At 41.8% G+C, this 19,021-nt stretch overlaps 1 protein-coding gene across 1 annotated transcript; it reads left to right on the forward strand.

Annotated features, from left to right (window-relative positions):
* The first annotated feature begins 1,097 nt into the window (after positions 1-1,097).
* NSMCE4A (NSE4 homolog A, SMC5-SMC6 complex component) lies at positions 1,098-18,770 on the forward strand. The gene is made up of 11 exons (XM_006266130.4): positions 1,098-1,365; positions 4,792-4,872; positions 5,469-5,599; positions 7,425-7,570; positions 9,447-9,546; positions 10,794-10,884; positions 14,306-14,400; positions 15,318-15,366; positions 16,225-16,316; positions 17,454-17,545; positions 18,530-18,770. Exons 1-10 carry the CDS (start codon positions 1,113-1,115, stop codon positions 17,511-17,513), a joined length of 1,098 nt encoding a protein of 365 aa, XP_006266192.3. The 5' UTR covers positions 1,098-1,112; the 3' UTR covers positions 17,514-17,545; positions 18,530-18,770.
* The last annotated feature ends 251 nt before the right edge of the window (positions 18,771-19,021 follow it).

Here is a 19,021-nt window from a genome sequence, read left to right on the forward strand (position 1 = left end):
ATGTGAGGCATGTTGGGCTACCAGAGCAAGGACCTGCTGCCTCCTGATGAGGGTTACTATACATCCCGGTTTTCCCAGACACATCCTCCTTTTTGGCCCCCTGTCCTAGTGTCTGGGCGGGTTTTTAAAATGCGAGCAAATGTCTGGGTTTTTGCTTTGCCTCTGCTTTTCCTGGGCAGAAGCAGCTTGGATGCTTGGGGCTGCGAGCAGCGGGCAAGGCGATTGGCTGTCGGAGGTCACGAGCTCTGCATGCGGGGCCGGCAAGCGTGCGTGTGCGCAGGAGCCGCATGGGCAGCAGGGCTGGTGGGACGGGGTCTCTGGGTAGGTAGTGAGGAGCACCACCAGTGCTGGGGGGGGCGGGGGGCAGGGGGCTGTGGGTTGGGAGTGAGGGGTGCCGAAAGGGGCTTAGGAGTGAGTGGCTGAGGCACGGACAGGCGTATATCACTTGGTGACACGTACGGGGTGCACGCAGGTGCACATGCACCCCCTGAGCCAGCCATGTATCCCACGTAAGCGCTAGCCACGAAACTGGAAGCGCACTCCCGCTTTTACCGCTGGCTCGGCCATCGGCTGCTGGAGGACCCCCCCCTCCACCCCCAATCTGGTGTCCCCCCAGACTTGGGAGGCACCAGTCGCCCATGTTAACCCCCCGCCCCCATTATATACCCCTCCCCCCACAAGTGTCTTCTTTTTTGATCCTGGACATATGGTTACCCTAATAAATCGGATTCACCATTTAATGAATGCTCTACCATGCATCTCCCGGGTGACTCAAGAGTCTCCTGGAGATTGATATCCAATTGCTGGAGCCTCCAGGGACATCCTGCAGGGCTGGCACCCCTCCAAGCGGCTCTTTCCTTAGAGGCAGGATGGAGACGGGGAGGAAATCCAGGCTCTCGCTGCCGCGCGGCTGCCCTGCTGGCTGGCGCGGCTACACGCACGGGGAAGGGGCACAGGGCTCCCCGTGGTGCTGCACCCAGCCTCCGGCCGCCAGGGGGCGCGCTGCGCTCCGAGCTTCGGCCCTTGTCGGGTGCCGTCGGGAGGCGCTTGACGGCGGGGACGAGACGGTTGCCCGGAAGACGCCCCGGCGGGGGAGGGGCAGGGGTAGGGCCATGGCGGAGGCGGCGGGAAGCGGTGAGGCCAGCATGGGCCGCGCCGGGGGCTCAGGCTCCGGTCGCGGCCGCCCCGCGCTGCCCTCTACGTCCCGCAATGGCGGCGTGGGCGAGCCCCGGCCCCGCGCGCGGCTGTCGGCGGGCACCGGCGGCGGCGAGGCCGAGCAGCAGCGGGCGGAGGACCCCGACGGCGATAACCGCAATCGCCGGCTCATCCGGCACCAGTACCGCGAGCTCATCAACACCGTGCAGCGTGAGCGGGGCCGGGGCCTCTTGGGAAGTGACCGCGTGGGCCGCGCCCGGGATGGCGGTTGCTAGGAAACGGTCGTGGCCGGGGAAAAAATGCAAATAAGTGTAAATTAGTCGTCTTTACATGACACGGTGTCGCTCGCTGTAGCAAGTCAGGCCTGAGCTGTCCAAATCGAAGGATTTCTCCATTTATAAAATTAAAAAATAGATGCGTGTGTCTGTGTGTACGCACGTGTGTGTGTGTGTGTGTGTGTGTAATGCGTGCGCACACGCGTGTGTGTTTAATGCGCGCGCGCGCACGCACGCGTGTGTATTCTCCATTTGAAGGCCAGCAGCCATATGAAAGGGCTCACAAGAAACCCCGAAGTGGGTCCAGGCTCCCCGAGAGCGCCTCGGGTTCTGCATCGATTCGCTGCCTCCACCATCATCGTGCGTTTTGAGCGCTTTGTATGTTATTGGCTGTGCATCACGCGAGGGTTGAGATTATTGTACGAGTGCGGTCGTTGTATTGTTTTGTATGATGGTACGTGATTATTGTATGTGATTATTGTACACCACCGCACCACACAGCACAGAGGGTTGAGATTATTGTATGTGATTATTGTACGAAAAGTGCTCTATCGTACAAAACAATACAACAACTGTGTTCGTATAATAATCTCAACCCCTGTGTGATGCGTGGCCAATAACATGCAAAGCGCTCAAAACGCACAGTGACGGTGGAGGCGGCGAATCGATGCAGAACCTGAGTCACTCTCGGGGAGCCTGGACCCACTTTGGGGTTTGCCATGAGCCCTTTCGTATGGCTGCTGGCCTTCAGACGGAGCATACACACACACACGTGTACACAAACAGACACATATATGTATATGCATGTGTATTTATCGTACATCCCTCTGGGATGGCTATCATACACCAGGCAGCACTGGCCCGGGAGGGGGCTGGTGTGATGTGACAGAAGGTGAGAGCTGCCGTTTGGTGCTAAGGAGGCCCGTGCGCTGTGTCCCTCACAACTCCAGCGGAAGCCAGAGCTGGAGTTGCTGGTTCCCAAGTGCAGCGTGCCCAGATGCAGCTTGCTGTGTGGTGCTGGGCAGGTGGGATTTGATTTACGTCCTCTGCGGTGCCAGCAGAAGCCAGAGCTGAAGCCACTGTCCACCTGTGGGCTGGATAGAATCAGCTGGTGGGCTGGATGTGGCCTGCGGGCTATATTTTGTCCATCCCTGCAGTGCCCAGTCCCCTGTGTCACGCATTCCCCGGTGTACGAGCCCACGCTCTATCCTGATCCCATGTGCCATCAGAGACCTCAGCTGGCAGCTCCTCCATGGAGCTGTTGCCACAGGCATATATCTGGTACACTTCACAAACGCTCACCACAGGCATATATCTGGTACACTTCACAAACGCTCGTGATGCCTGACCCTTGTGTGAGCAGAGAGACACCACGGTGCGCATCTGTCTGGAGTGCACCAGGCTGCAGCCCCTTTACCACCTCCTCCAGAGCTTGATGCTGAGGCTCTGGCTTTCCTACTTCCCTGCACCTTTTTTGTTTATGTACTCCCTATCTGACTTGGCTCTACCAAGTCCCAGGATATACCTGACCAGGAAGGTCCCTTGGGGAACTCTGTTCAGAGATTCACTGGGCAGTATCCACTGTCTTGTTGAACTCTTTTGAGGGCAAGTGGGCACTATCCGTTGTGCTCTGCTCTGTGTCCATCCTTTGAGCACTTGTTTTAAACTTATGATAACTCCCATCCCTGTTTTCCCTTTAGTTGTCCCCCAGACTCAGTTGATGTCCCCCCCAGTGGCAACTTCCCCATTTCTTTTAAAGGGCCTCATTGTGATTCTTGCTTTACTTAGCAATTTTGGAGAGGATCACAACATTTTTGGAGTAACTGAGCCAGTTGCCAAAAAGATGATGGTGTCTGGAACCATATCAAGAATTTAAAGTAGAGGTGCATCACTGATATATCAGTCATGTATCAGATTGGCATTAATAAAAGGAAAATTAATGTAATTGGCTTATTTTGGCCAGTGTAGCTGATAATGTCCCCCATAAATGCCACGTGCATGTGCGCAGCTGCATCATACATGTGGCCAGGAATGCAGCCCAGCAGCTTGGAGAGCAGCATCTGGCTGGTAAGTCTGTGGGGGGAAATGTGTGGGGGAAGGAAGGGGTGTGGTGGGGGGTGCAAATTGAGGCTTCCACAGTGAGGAAGGGAGTGGGACGGGCAGGCATGGGGGATGTGTGCTCCCTGTATGTGTGTGGGGCGAGGGTGGGCTGCTTGCTGCGGGCTCGAGGCTAAGGGCTGCTCCAGTCTCTTCCTGGTGGTGGGGATGGGCCAGGGCTGTGCTCAGGGTGGGCAGACGTGGCCCTGGGAGGGGTAGGCTACAGCCACCCCAAAGTTTGCTGTAGTTCCCCCTCCCAGCACCTGCCCCACCCTGCCCCCAGCCTAATCCCCCCACTGGGAAGAGGCTGGCATAGCCCCCCAAGCCCACAGCGGGCAGCCTGCCCTTGCCCCACACACAAATCTGGGGGGTCACATGCCCTCTGTGCCTCCCCCAGGGGTGTACACAGCAGCAGGGAGCCTCAGTCTGGTCCCCCCACGGTCCTTCTCCCCCACAGTACCAGCAGGGAGTTGCTCTCCATGGTGCCAGGCTGCATATCGGCTGTGGGATTGGGACAGCTGACACGGCTGGTTAATAATCAGCCATTGGTATTGGCCAAAAAGATCTTTAACAGTGCACCCCTGATTTAGTCATGACCTCAAATCATTTGACACTGAATCAGGCATGCAGGTACTCCTCGTGTGTGTTTGTTCATTTGACAAGCTGTGTTTATCTTAACATGGTGATCTTCAGAAATCAACAGCCATGCATGTTTTTATGGAAATGTTTAATAGATGAAATAGTATGCATCATTGGTCTTGCCTGAGATTCACAAAATCCAGTTAATCCCCTGATATAATCCTGGTTAAAAATTTTAGAGTCACCAGTAAATTGTGTGTAACTACTTGGTGTAGGTCTATTCAAAGATCTAGTAAATTGGGAGGTCTTTTTTTAGTGTTCCAGCTGCAGGAAATAGAGTGGTTATGTTGTCTTATTAGGGCTTGTGGGGAAAGATGTAGTTTTTTACTCACCCATGTGTCCCATTTTATCAATTGGAGCTTTTCAGGAAAGTTCATTTTACAGTAATAGTGTGCATAATATGAAATGTATTGGTTATAGGTGCTACAGTTTTGATCCACAAATACCCCTTTGCATACTTTGAGTCTGAGGAGTGCCCTATAAATCAGTGGGATGCACACTTAATTTTAAGCATGTGTACAAATGTTCATAAGAATGAGATCCACATAAATGATTACTTAAGTATCTTCTTTTTGGTGCCAATGTTCTATGTAGTAAGTAAAGATCTGACTAATTTCTCCCCCAGAAAATCGTGAAGATATGCTGAATTCAAAAAGCAATAAATTGACAGAAGCTCTGGAGGAAGCCAATATATTGTTCAGCGGAGGTGAGACTTTACCTATAGCTGTTTCTAGAAATTTTTTCTTGACCATCAAAACGATGGAGATGATATATGGAATGAAAATATGGTATGGGTATCAAATTGAGGCCCAATACTCTGCATCACAAAACCTACAACTCTTGAATAAATTGTACTGAAAATGGAACCATCTGAATGGGATAGATTGGAATTTTAATTTTATACTTGCAAAAGATGATTCAGTTTAATAAATGTCCCTTATTTCTTTATTTAGGTTCTGCAATGCAGCATGAGTGAGAATAGTGTAATGACAAAAGGCCATTGAATAAAGTTTCAAGATATTATATTTTTAGGGAGCAAAAACGTAGAGGAAGAAAATTCAACTTTGCATTACATATGACTTCCCAATTTTGCAAGCTTTCTGTTACTAGAGGATGTTACTTTTTGCTGAATTGTCAAATGAATTAAATCAGTGAATTATCCGAAATGTATGAGTTGTGCAACTGAATCTACTAAGCATTACATTCAAAGCATGCTTAAGTTGATTTTATGGGTAGTGTGCACTTTTACATCTATGTAATCACATACTGCTAACGCACATTTGTTGTCTTCTTCCATAACAGTTTCCCAGGCAAGGGAGGCTGCACTGGATGCTCAGTTTCTGGTTTTGGCATCAAACTTAGGAAAGGAGAGAGCAAGTGAGCTGCACTCTGATATGACAGCGTTTGATTCGCCAGCTTTTGCTGAAGACTTGGTAAGTTCAAAGCTGCTAACTTGTCAAAATGTAGCAGGGACTGTTCTATTTGTAATAGAGGTATAAAAGAAAAAAGCTTTACTGATTTCAGATCAAATTCTACTTTTCCAATGAAACTTAATGTTTATTAATTTCTTGACTCAACTTTCCTTCAAGCAGGATACATTTTTCTCATAAATTTCTGAAAAAGACATAGTAATTGTCTTTCACTTTACATTATGTATTTATAGGTTTAATGAGTGAACATGTAACTTTACAAATGTAGCCTCCAAATGGGGGGTTTAGTTGGACTTCATTACAGGGTCATGATTTTACTGTATCAAATACTAATTTATGAGAAAATCATTTTTTTTTCCCAATCCTGTTTTCCTAAATGAGATTTTTTTCAGGAGTGCTTAAATGACTGGCTTTTAGTGAAGTGTCCTCTTGCTACATAGAAAGGAATAGGTGCTACTTGGTGTGCGTCTCTTTTTTCCAATTTATCATATGCTCTTTGTCATTTGAACTGCCATTTAATGTATAGGCATGTGAAGATGTTAAAAAAAAAAATTCTATGCAAACAAAGTTGGCAACCATTGATCCTTTTGGATCATGGTGTATGGGTGACAGGTCACCGGGACCTTCGACAGAAGCCTATTCAGGCAGGCGTACAGAGAAATAGAGTGCCCAAGCATTCCATCCACCCCTTTAGACCAGTGAGACAGAATCCAGAGGCCAGACCGAGTCTTCATGTTTGGTGATTCAGTGGCTGTAGTTCTACGTGCATCTGGGAATTGGACCAGGTTTCTTGCGTGGCAGACAAAGATTCTACCACTGAACCACAACTGCAGCAAATAATTATATATAAAAGTGTTGGAATGATGAATGTAGGATTTTTTTCTGTTGCCACCTCTAAAAGGAGACTAGTTTAGTTTGTGTTTGATTTTTTCGTTAGGTTAATTTAGATAGAAGTATCTAAATGCTTTTTGTTTTAGTAATGTTTTACATGGTATGATTCTGTAGTTCAGTGACTCATGAATCTACCTATCCATTTTCACTTGTTACTCTAATTATAAGAAAACAAAGAGATTTCTTTTGTGCGCTATTCTAAAACTCAGCATTGATCAAGCAGGATTCATAGATGTTAGGATCGGAAGGGACCTCAATAGATCATCGAGTCTGACCCCCTGCATAAGCAGGAAAGAATGCTGGGTCTAGATGACCCCAGCTAGATGCTCATCTAACCTCCTCTTGAAGACCCCCAGGGTAGGGGAGAGCACCACCTCCTTTGGGAGCCCGTTCCAGACCCTGGCCACTCGAACTGTGAAGAAGTTCTTCCTAATGTCCAGTCTAAATCTGCTCTCTGCTAGCTTGTGGCCATTATTTCTTGTAACCCCCAGGGGTGCCTTGGTGAATAAATACTCACCAATTCCCTTCTGTGCCCCTGTAATAATATAATACCTGCACCAAAGCCATCAGTGTTCCCACATGACCTGCATTTGATATGTGGGCCCAGACATTAAACACCTTGCTGCTTTGAGAATGCATCAGGAAGCAAGATGGCAGAAATGGCAGGGTCAGGTGTGATAGCCCAGAGAGGGGTGGCTGCCAAGCAGCTGAACAGTGTACTGCACACATCGACACTCTATGAATGGCTGGATTCTTGCAGCAGAAGGGTTCCCTGCACCTCAGGTTACAGCAAATACTGTGCAAAGTACATTGAGGGCACACTGAAGGGAGGTCGCTTGAAATAGGATGGTCATGACAGATGCTCAAGAATAAATGTCCATTGATATTGCTGTAAGTGAAACTTAAAAGATTCAGTAGCTTTTGTTGTCTTTTTTAGCTAACATTTATGGGCCTGAATCGTATAGAAGATAATGACAGTGATGATGAAGGTAGTGCTGGTGGATATTTACCTAATGATGCCTGGCATAAACTGGGAGCAGAAGCAGAAACATACTTCAGAAGAGCTCCTTCTTTTCATTACATGTAAGCCTACTCAAGGGAAATCTTCATGTATATTTTGATGCAACACATGGTCTCATATTAAGGATAAATTCCTTTGAGAGCTAGTTCATCAGCCTTATGTAGTGCATTGTATTGGAGTATAGGGATGAATGCAGGAGTCTCGTTTGAAGATTGAAGTTCAGAGCAGGCTTTTTTTCTAGCATGGCAGTGCAGCTTTCTCTCCTCACACACATCCCATGCACTGAAGTATTATATGATGCTCACCCCCATTCATTTGTATCTGGTTTATTAAGCATTTGACATAAAATAAACAGTGTTTATATTCCTCTGCTGGAATGCCAGGTGACAGTTTCTTCATTTGGGCAGATGCAGCCAAACATGTAGTACAGGAGCCAGCGTTTCTTCCTAAGGCCTTGCCTGGCCACTTAAGGTTGTGAATTTTATGAGCTCCACTCATTGGCCTCTTTACCTCTTTCTGTTGGTCTGCCTTAATATGTCTTCCTGAGTCCAGTGTAGTCCATTCTAGCATTCTGTAGCTGGATTGCTTCTGAAGACCTTCTCCTTTTCCCAGCTCCTTCAGAGGAAACAACCTGAATATTGGCAAGCTTCCCTATGCTGCCAATTTCCTAGCTCTATTGTGGATGAGCCTTCCTGATGTTTTCTGTCTGTGAACAGTCATCCCATCTTCTGGAGGTGCTGTCTTCTGGCATTTGTCAAATGACCTATGGTTACCTGTTTCAGGTGCAGACCCCAAACTTTAACTTCATGTAGGAACTGCCATAGGGTAAGCTGGGCCTAATTTAATCAAATCTTAAAAAGAGAAGATCTGTGTAGTCATCCTGTCCCTGCTAATGCATCTTTTTTCCTAACCAGTATCATTTCAGGTCTGATGACATGTTTAATTTAACCATTTTTACTATATGGCCTGACAATTACATTGGATAATAATAAATTATTAGTAGTATGTTATGAAAGATAACATACTTTGTGTGCCCCCATTATCTCAGATTAATGTTTATATTTTTAAAATGTAAGGCCCTAAATATTGGACATAGTGTTGTTCAAATATGTAAAAAATGCTCAAGGATAGTTGAGTGAGTAAAAGTCTGATTTGGATTCCTCTCTAGTTTTGAGAGTTTAAGTAACTTGAAGTGTTTATGATGTGAATGTTGACAGCACGTATGTATGCACACACACTAAAATGTATGTATAAAGACAGCTGTACTTGTGTTAGTCCTCATTTTAAGAAAAGAACTACATATTCCTGGCTCCAGCTGTGGTTCCTTAATGCTGTTATTTTGTAAATATCCAAATCCGGAAGGATGGAGCAAAAATTTTGCATGCTTTGTTACCTACTGAGCTGGCCCAAATTTAACCTTGTGAAAGGAAAAGTTCTACATCCTCCGTCCACTGGATATATTGTGTCCTATTTTGAATGTTTTTTGTTTCAAAATATGGAGTTATAAAAATGTATTATTGTAATTAAATAGGAGATCGAAAAGGAAGAATATTCAAAATAGGTGGCAATATTTCTAGAAAAAGAAGGGTGAAATAAAAAAAAGGGAGAGAAGAGAAAGGAAAGGTAACAACAAAAAGAGGAGCCAGAAGATATCGGCTTTAATTTGTAAAATTCTTTTATATTTCTGAGCAGTCTTTTGACTTTGATTTAATAGGAACAACATGGAATTACATAATTTAACATCCTTTTGAGAAATGTTTTTGCATTTTGAATCTCTGCTTACAGAGTATTTACTGAGTAGCAGTTTGTAAGAAACTTGGTATATAACTCGGAAACCTGCTGCTGAGTTCCTTGTAATTAAATCCACTTTTACTCAGAAAAACCATTGAACAACTTTTCTAGCACATACTGTAAAAGCTATCTTTCTGTTCGGAGTAGGTTAGGATCTTTCAGTACTGATCCGCCTGTACCCAGGCAACGGATTGAGAGGCAGAGAAAGAAACCGGGGGAAGAAGAAAGAAGGGCGATGCCTGCCCAGGTTTGTAAATTAATATTTTAATCATGGTTTTTGGTAGCATGGTGCATTATTTTTATTTGCCCATGTTACCTCTTATTCTGTTTTGGTTAACTGTATTAAAGAAGGATTATGATTTAAGGATTGGTCTCTTGATTCATCTTGATGGTAATTTTATATTTGAATGAGGTGAAAATATCAACAGACTCATTTTCTACCAAATGATCTATTTCTCTGTTCACTGTGATTCACTGTAGATTCCAGGTGGAAGTGTATAAGCAAACATTATTCATAAGAAAAATAAATTACCAAGGTGGGGGTTTTTTTTATTAATTCGGAAGGGCCAGATCCAAATAGACTTAGGTAGTAGCTAACAGCTTTCTCAAATAGCATTCTGCGTACCTTTTATCACTCTTTCCCCATAGTGCAAAAGCTTGAATAACCTGAGACTGGATTGCATTTAAAAGCAAAAAAAAAAAAAAAATATATATATATATTCTATAGCCCACACAGCTCAGCTTCTTAATCAATTGGCAATGTTAGGTTGGCAAAATGTTAAGTGTTTTTAAATATAGCTGCATACAGAGCTCTTTGCAGTAGTCCAATAAAATAGCACAAAAATGGTTGTGAAAAGGTTTGTACTAGAAGGAGATAATTATGTTCTTTTCAGAAACATCAATCATATAAATTAATTTTATGTTTGTATTTAGTTAGGAGTCTCCAACTTCAAAGTGGCCAGGGGCCACAAGTTCAATGGCCTGAGCCAACAAGGGCTGCACAAAGTACCATGTGCGGGCACTCTCCCACCTCACCTTCAGCTCCCTGTGGGCTCCTCTGCGGCAATGTGCTGCATGAATGCTTTAGGATGCTGGCTTCCCTGGCACAGTGGGCTGTGCTGTGCTGTGCCAGGCTGCCCCATCTCCTGGGGTGGGAACATGCACCAGAAGCCAGTGGAAGGAAGGGGAGCTCTGAGACTGCTGTTCAGCCAGGGCTTCTGTTCAGGCAGGTGGGAGCCTGGGGGACACACATGGCCTGTGGGCTGCCTGTTGGACAAGCCTGCTTTAGACTAATGTTAATGATCATTATAATTTTTAATATGTACTACCTAGAAAGTAATGTGACAGCCTAGTTTGTGCAAGTAATAAACTATCCAAAAGAGTAACAGTCACTTCTTGAAAAAAAACTTGTCTATGATGAAACATTCTTACTCCTAGTCTTCTGTAACAATGTTTTATATACTATTGGTATACTCTTTTTGGGATTTTTTTCAGTTGAAAAGGATGGAGGAGTCTCATCAGGAAGCAACAGAAAAAGAAGTAGAGAGGATATTGGGATTGTTGCAGACCCATTTTAACAATGATCGTAAGTATGTCTGCAGTTTAGTTAAATGTTACATTAAGCAGGAAGGTGTTATGCTCCAGGAAATGCTTAATTATCCTTTTGTTTTAGAATTAGGAGAAGATGCTACAGTAGAAGCAGAAAAACTAATGGGGTCTAATAGCCAAAGTCCTTTTGTGGAGGTGGTGTGAAATTTTTTTTCTGTGACTTGTGCTTAAGATTCTTTCTCATGTGCGAGGGCCAATAGAAGAAAAGCACAGTTCTGATAAAGACTGACAAATCCTTCTCTTTAAGAAGAACTGTTACTTTGCCTTGAAGAGGTTTTAGTGGTGTGTATTTAAGAAACCAGCTTTGTGTAGGTAGTCTGTTAATTTATCAAACTGCGTTGTACTCTGTTTAAGTGCATGGCCTTGGAACTGGAATATACCCTATGGCTGTTTACAGGTGTCAAAAACCCAGAAAACCGTGCTTTACTTTAAGCTTGGTACGCCCCCACACCACGCAAAGTGCATGCCCAGGAGAGGCATTGTGTTAGTTTGACCCAAGTTTCCCAACATCTGTATAGATCGGGCACTTCAGCGGGGCTTTTTGGCAATTTTATGTAATAGTTGACTGAATCAGTTTTAGATAACAGTGCCAGAAAGACCCACTTAAGTGCCTAATCTGTACAGATGTGTGGGAGCCGGGTTGAATTAACACTCTTCCTCTTCCGGTAAAGTGCTGTTCTTATTTTATTTTTTTAATTTTTGTCCATGTTCATCAGCACCTTTATATGCCTTTGCCTGGAATATACCCTTATCTAAACTTAATGCTTCCAGTATGAGCAGTCTAGAAACTGACTAGCTCACCTTTCGATATTCAGGTTCTCTAATAGTCCAATTAGGCTGGTAGCATTGTGTACTTAATGAAGATTGTTTTATAGTGTTGTCAGTGCTGTGACAACCTTGGAACTGACTGGCTTCCTTTATGGCTTCGAATCCTCAGTTTGGGGTCTGCAATTAGAAACTTTGAAATTTAATGGAAACTGGTCAGTTGCATGGCTACTACCTCCTTTCTTTTTAAGATTTCTAATAGTCCTTTGACAGCTGCTTTTTCTTCATTGTTTCTGGTGCAGTTAACTATAGTACAGATAAGTTAAAAACTAGACAGTGGAGTTGGATTTAAGTCAATTTTGCACTTAACTGATATCTGGTATCGTTACCATATAAACAGTGGGATGAATTAGGTCTAGCTATATGCTGTGCAATTATGCACTTAAGCGGCATGCAATTTAAGTGGAGTACTGTATATTTAATTTTTTACTTTTGGTTAAAATCATGGACAGTTGTAGCATGACAGTTTTCACAATGTGTAAATATCTTTGATTTCCATTCTTTCTTGCAATGGATTTGTACACTGAACGATGGCACTGGACAATGATCCCCTGTTGCTTAGTTCCATAGAAGAGATCCTTTCTCCTATTTAAGCTTTGCCAACTTTCTTTTTCCAGTTGATTTTGAGGCAGTATTGCCGCTTGTTCAGACTTCAATAAGAGTAGATTGGGGGATTGTTTGACAGCTTTAATTTTTTTTTGATCTCTGAAGGCAGATTTGTGTGATTGCTTTTCAGCCCTGAGCATACTTTTTCTACAGTCCCGTTTGATCACTTGTCTCTTTAGATTTATGCGTGTAACTGTTAGCAAGAAAATAGATGTAATTTGAATATACTAGTGATGCTCAGTTTTAGATCTCTGTTTTGTGTGACCCAGACATTGTACATAAATGTCTCTGTGCTGGGTAGAAAACAGGGTATAGGTGACTGCTGGTTTAAACTAGGCAGGTTGGATAGGCTAGAAATGGAGGTGGTAGTCAGGATGTGGCACAGATTATAGTTGTCTCTGAAAGTTTTGATCCATCAGTTTACATTCAGATGTATACGTTAGGTTGTATTGGATTTGTCAAATAAAATTGGATTTTATTTTTAGAAACTTATATAGTATCAGTAACAAGGGTTGGTTTTTACAGCTTTTATAGACTGCTGCAACATTTTCTTTTGTGCACTTATCTAAATCCAGTCTTTAGTCACTTCAGGTTTAGAGTTACTTGGTTTACCAAAGCTTCAGTCTACTCCGAAATTGAGGCCAATGCAGGTCTCAGTTCCTTACTTGTTAAGGAAAGTGTCTTGCCATGTAACAAAAGTGCTTTGTAATTTGTATTGTCTGCCTGTTCTGTGGTGACAGTTTAGGGAGGCAATTCAGATCTATAAAGCCATAAGTAACTTGGGTCTTGTTTTTCCACACCTAAGACCATGCCATAGGTCCAGCCAGCAGGAGTGCTGAAGTTGGAGTTAAATGGGGGCCCTTCAGTTTCTGAATTCACTTTTCTTACTTTACTCTGGAATGGCATGAATTTTTTGTCCATTAGAATACACTAAAAGTCCTCCTAAATGAAGTAGCATTCATGAGGTGTTGGATTTAGCAGGGTTTGGAGCCTGGGGTTTGTCAAAACAGAGAGGAACATTTATTTTTTTTCCTGCCAGATTTTGATGTTCCTGGACAGTTTGCTTAGTAGCCTGTCACTGTGGTTGGTCTTTTTCCTTGTTCCTGTTTTTGTTTTTTGCTTGTTTGTATTTTTGTCTTATATTCAGTTTGTTGGGTTATCTTAAAACAGGAAAAGGTGTCTGTTTTAGTTGGGTTGAGCAATTTTGTTTTTATTTTATTCTAAATGTGTGTTTTTCATATTGAGTAATATGCTGTTTGTGAATGCTGGCTGCTCATGATGTATTACTGTATTTGTAGAAAAGGATGCCATTTTAGCATTTCTGATCTATAATAACGATGATAATGGTAATTGTTGTTGTTAATCATCTGCCTGACTTCCCTGGCCACATGGCCCCCATGTTTTTAGAAGGTAGAAATCCACCCCCCCCCCCCGGGGTCATGGCCAAGAGTTGCCTTTTTCATGAACACACCAAGCTGCAAAATGGCTACCAGCTTCTCTGCCCCTTCCAGAAAGTCCCAGAACAGCAGAGTTCTCTATATGAAAGCAGGAAAAAGTCCACGCTGGATCACCGATTCTTCAATAAATTGACTATTGCAGATTGTTAATGAGAGAAACAAAGCATTCTTATCCTAGAAGATACCTCTGATCCCTGTGGAGTGAGAACACTGTTGTTTGAACTATAATGTTTGACAACAACTAAAATGAAACCATAATAATTTGAACTTTACTTCCATTCATGTGTGCGAAAGTAGTAGAAAGAGGGGAAAAATCTCTCTCATAAAATCATCAGATTGCACATTTATTTGTATTTTCAAATTAACAAAACTTTTTTCCTAGAATTCATATCTTTTAGGGATTTAAGCCCTGCATGGATTATGTACTTTTGAAAAAAATTGTGTTCAAATCTGTTAGTTTATATATATATCAACAGTTTTTTGATAACTACTGTTTTCTTTTGTCTCTAGCTGAAATACCTATTTCCTTCTTTGATTTTGTGATTGATCCAAACTCTTTTGCACGTACTGTGGAAAACATCTTTCACGTGTCCTTCATTATAAGGGTAAGGAGCAATATCTTGAAATTTTATCTTGTATGCAAGAATGATATCGCTAAGTCAGGTTCTTATATATTTTTTTAGTTGCATCATTCTTTTGCTGCAAACTAACTTGATATCTTTCTAAGATAAGTTAATTCACTTCGTAATAAAAAAAACGGGAATATAGTTGACCTCAGCCACTGAGACTCCAGCAAAACATTTGATGTCACCTGGGAAATGTATTAGTTAAATTTGGAAAGGTAGGGGTTAGTATAGAAAATAAGATAGATAGAAATGGCTAAAGTATATAATTGGTGGTGAGGACAAAGAAAGTGTTTGGTTTAAGTGAGGTTATTAATTGCGTTCCTGGAAGAGTGGCCTTGGGACCAATCTGATGTAATATTTCCTTTGCTGACCTTGCCACACAATGTGGGAGCCTGCTGATGAAATTGTCAGTAAGGTTCTGGATACAAGGATATATAGTTGAATCCAGACTTCATATTCTCTTTCATTCTTAGCAGGTTTCTGTATTATGCACAATCCACTCAGCTGTTTTTCCTGCAGCTGTTATTTCACAGGGCACTACTTCTCCAGTCAGCTGGAGCTCATTAGGAATCCTTCACATCTGCTCAGAGAAGCAGAGCTCTTTGAAGTAAAAGCTGTAGCAAACAGCTGGAGCACCTTAGTGGTCCTGCACAGCTTTTTGCTGTGGTAATAAACCCCTAATTAGTCTGCAAACTGTCCCCTGTATAGGGGGCTAAGGAAACTAACCTTGCAAAAAAATCAGTGTTCTAGTGCATGTACCACTCCACTGGGACTGTATTGTATAAGTCTATATGAAGAAATCTGATTTGTAATGGTCATTTTCTATTTCAGTGTGTTAAATCAACTGAATAAATCCAGTTTCTGTAATTGTCAAAAAAAAATGTATTGTATTCTAGGATGGCTTTGCAAGAATAAAGCTGGATCAAGACAAACTCCCAATAATAGGTAAAATAACATTAACATTTTAAAAGAGACGGCCTACTGTTATCATCAAAAGAATTGTATTTCTAAAGGATTGATGATATTTTGAATAATAGACATGGAACTTAAGATGAACCAGTACTCACTCAATTTTCTAGTGAAATTCCAGTTGCCCTCAGTGGACATTATATCAGTCCCTAAGTGATGTGACTACAAAAGAGACCTTTTGTACGTTACGTTGGTGTAATAATACTTCTAGGGTGGCTGTCTTTTTATAATTTACTTTCCTTCTCTTCCCCCCCCCCCCCCTGCCAAAATAGTTAAATAGCAATGTATATAAGTTTATGGAACATGTCTCACAAGCCATTGAAGTGGTCTTAAGATGAGAATTACCTTTAATAGTCTCTGATTTCAAACTGTATTTGAGCCAAAAAGTTATCTGTATATACACAAAACAAGTGAATGTGACCAAAAAGGATATATTATGATGGATAACAAGAAAGATGGGAATTGAGCAGGTGAAGAAAATGTTGAGAGGAGTACATTTTATAAAGATTTAAACAAATTATTTAAATCATAGTGTGTAATGCAGGAACCCTAAAAAAAAAAATGATGGTTGTTATAGACTTTTAAGGGAAGAGGATGGAGTGGGTTGAGTTTGATATCCTTGATTTAGGATGTAAATCAACCACCATCTGATGGGTTCAGGTGTCCATGTAAATTTCTAATGAAGTGTCTGGTACAGACCTCTGTCACAGACAAGATACTTGCTTAACAGAATGGTTAATTTAATCTGATTTGGTACTTCTCTATGTTCTTGAGGTGTACTGTAACATTTTAGAAGCTCTCTAACAGCGTAAGTTCTGAAAACATTTTAAACAGAGCCCTCCAATGACAACGAAGGAAGAGGAAATGACCAGAATGCTCAAGTACGGAACCAGGCAATCATCTCTCTCAGCCACCAGGAGTGGAAGGTAAACTAGCTAAAATGCTTTTGGCTTCTTTCTTTTATTTATAATGAGCCTCAGAAGAGCCATACACTTCTGTTATGTGAAACCACAGAGTAGTACACCTTGTAACAAGTTCTATATTAAGATAGCAATTCAGATTGTTTGTGGGCCGTGTAACATGAGTAGTTACAATCAGCATGTCTCTCTTTCTAGAGGCAAGAAAGATCCCAGTGAGAGATGGGATGGGGACTTCATTCCAGTCTACTGGCATCCTGTCACATTTATATGACAGGGTGCCAGTAATTTTCAGGTTGTTTAGCTGTAAATTATTTGCAATTACTGAACTAAATGAATGCCAAGTAGATATAGGCACTTAGACCAGACTGTTACCTAGCTTCCTGGCATTCAATTATGGGGGAAGAGAATGTTTCTGATACTAGAATGCATAGTCCCTTTGATTTGATTCTATAAAAATCCTTAAAGCTAACAGGGTCTTGAACAGCATGAAGCAACAATATTTACTACATAAAGTGATGAGATGAACTGCCTGCTGGAGCTGGTACCCAGGCAGCTATGCTGTATATTCCCTAGCTTAGTGGTCCATGGACCACTCAATCTCTGGTCCATGGACCCCTGGGAATCTGCAGACTGTCTGAGGTCATCAAAAGATGACTGTGATCAATCAAAAGTATGTGACTATCCACACTTACAATTCAAAGGGGTCTGCACCTCCATTTGAAATCTTTTATGGGTATGCAAATGTAAAAAAACTGAAAACCACTGCCTTCAATCATTCCTTTAACTGGTATCTGTTATACATTTGCTTTGCAGAGGATGGAGGGGACAGAACACAGTGGCCTGAATTATGATGAGGGTCAGCAGTGTTCTGTTAAACTAAAGGATCTTGCTATCTTTTACTTTTAAGTACACCTCAAACAAAAAGGGTTTTTTTCCCTTTGTTTTAGGGGGTGGGGGAGAGAGGAAGGAATACCTCCTGGATCTTTCTGTATCCTTTGCTGCTTACATAGTGTACATATAGTAGACTTAATACTGCAGAATGGGAACCCTTCTATTTCTGCTGAAAATATTACTGTTATGTTAAAATAGCTATTTGACAATAATGTTAAAAATGATGTTTTTAATCTTTTTCTCTCTTCTCAGGATATTGTTGAAACATTTGAAATTACAGAATCTATGATTGATCCTTCCAGTCACAACTAAGACAGTGAAATGGATCCTGCCTAATTCTTATGGTAAGCTTTCACTTAATTTAGGAGAGGCCACAACCTTCTCAGTGCATGTTTGTTTATTTGGAGGATTTGCGGAGGAACTAGCTATGGCTTATATAGCACTTAGCACAATTGATGTTTGTTTAGGGCAATTGGATTTTTTTGTTTTCTTTTTTGTTGTTGTTTTTTTTGCTTCAAGTATATCCAGGAAGTGGTACTAAAGTGAGCCAGTCTAGATGCTCCGCAGTACCTGCAATGGTGGGTTCTGTACAAAAACTTGTGAATTTATCTCTATGCTTTGGTGATCTTGTTCTTATGGATCAGAGTTTTCTGCATCTAATTTTCAACTAATTTAAGAGTTAAAGTCTTTTCACATTTGCTGGTGAACTAAGTAGATGCACTTTTATTACTTTCAAAGCATTACAAAACGTAGTGCTGTGAAGGATCGTGGGTTGGCAGCTTTGTATATTTATGGTTTTTAAAAAGCAGTAACAGCTTAAAGTATGTGCGGGGATATTCAGGTCAATAAATTGATATACTTTTAAGAGCCTCAAAATAAAGAAGTTATAACAGCGTGGCTATTCATAGGGGTGTAGGTTGTTGGTGTAGCCATGTTAGTCTAAGGACATAGGCAGACAATTTGATATCTTTTATTAGACCAACTTAAATAGTTGGAAAACATTTTCTTAGCAAGCTTTTGGGTTTAAAAACCCTTAGTGGGGCTGAGGAAGCATCTGCAGTTGGTGTGTGCTCCTCCTGGATGGAATGCAGGATGAAGGGTTTTTAAACCTGAAGATGCTGATGAAGGGTTTTTAAACCCAAAAGCATGCTAAGAAAAATGTTTCCAACTACTTAACTTGGTTTAATAAAAGATATCAGATTCACCCAAAGAACCTTGTCTGGCTATTCATAGAATTCTTTTAAACTCTGATTTTGAATACATTTATCCAATGCTGTAATGAGATATAGAAAATATTGAACTGTCTTACTCTTCTGTTTCTCTTCCAGGTGCCTTAAAGAAAAATGAATTTTAAAGTATTTACTTCAAATACGTTTTTTATGTGTATATATTGAATGATTAAATTAATTTTGATGAAAACAATTTAAATGACAATTTTTATATAAAAAATATATCTTTTTTTTTTAATGTGTGTGTGTCACTTACCGTGATAGGAGCAGTCATAAAACATAGTGTGCTTTCATCCTATTGTGATATTCTGTAATAAAGTCCTTTTGTATTGTCTACTAATTCTTTTTCAACTTTTCATTACAAAGTAAATATATTGGATACTGTAATGGTCCAGAATACAGAAGGTGTATAATGATTACAAATTAGGTCCTGTTTGTAGTTATCAGTGATTCTTACTAATGTTCTCTACTTGATCTAGTAGTAATCATGGTGAAAATGAGGAATAAGGGGAGTGGAGCTCCTTAAGGATGGGGAGAGGGACTTTAGATATATTTGTGATTCCAGAGCATCTGAATCGGAGAAGACTGGAG

The sequence above is a fragment of the Alligator mississippiensis genome, chromosome 6 (genome assembly GCF_030867095.1).
Source record: "Alligator mississippiensis isolate rAllMis1 chromosome 6, rAllMis1, whole genome shotgun sequence".
NCBI lineage: Eukaryota > Metazoa > Chordata > Crocodylia > Alligatoridae > Alligator > Alligator mississippiensis.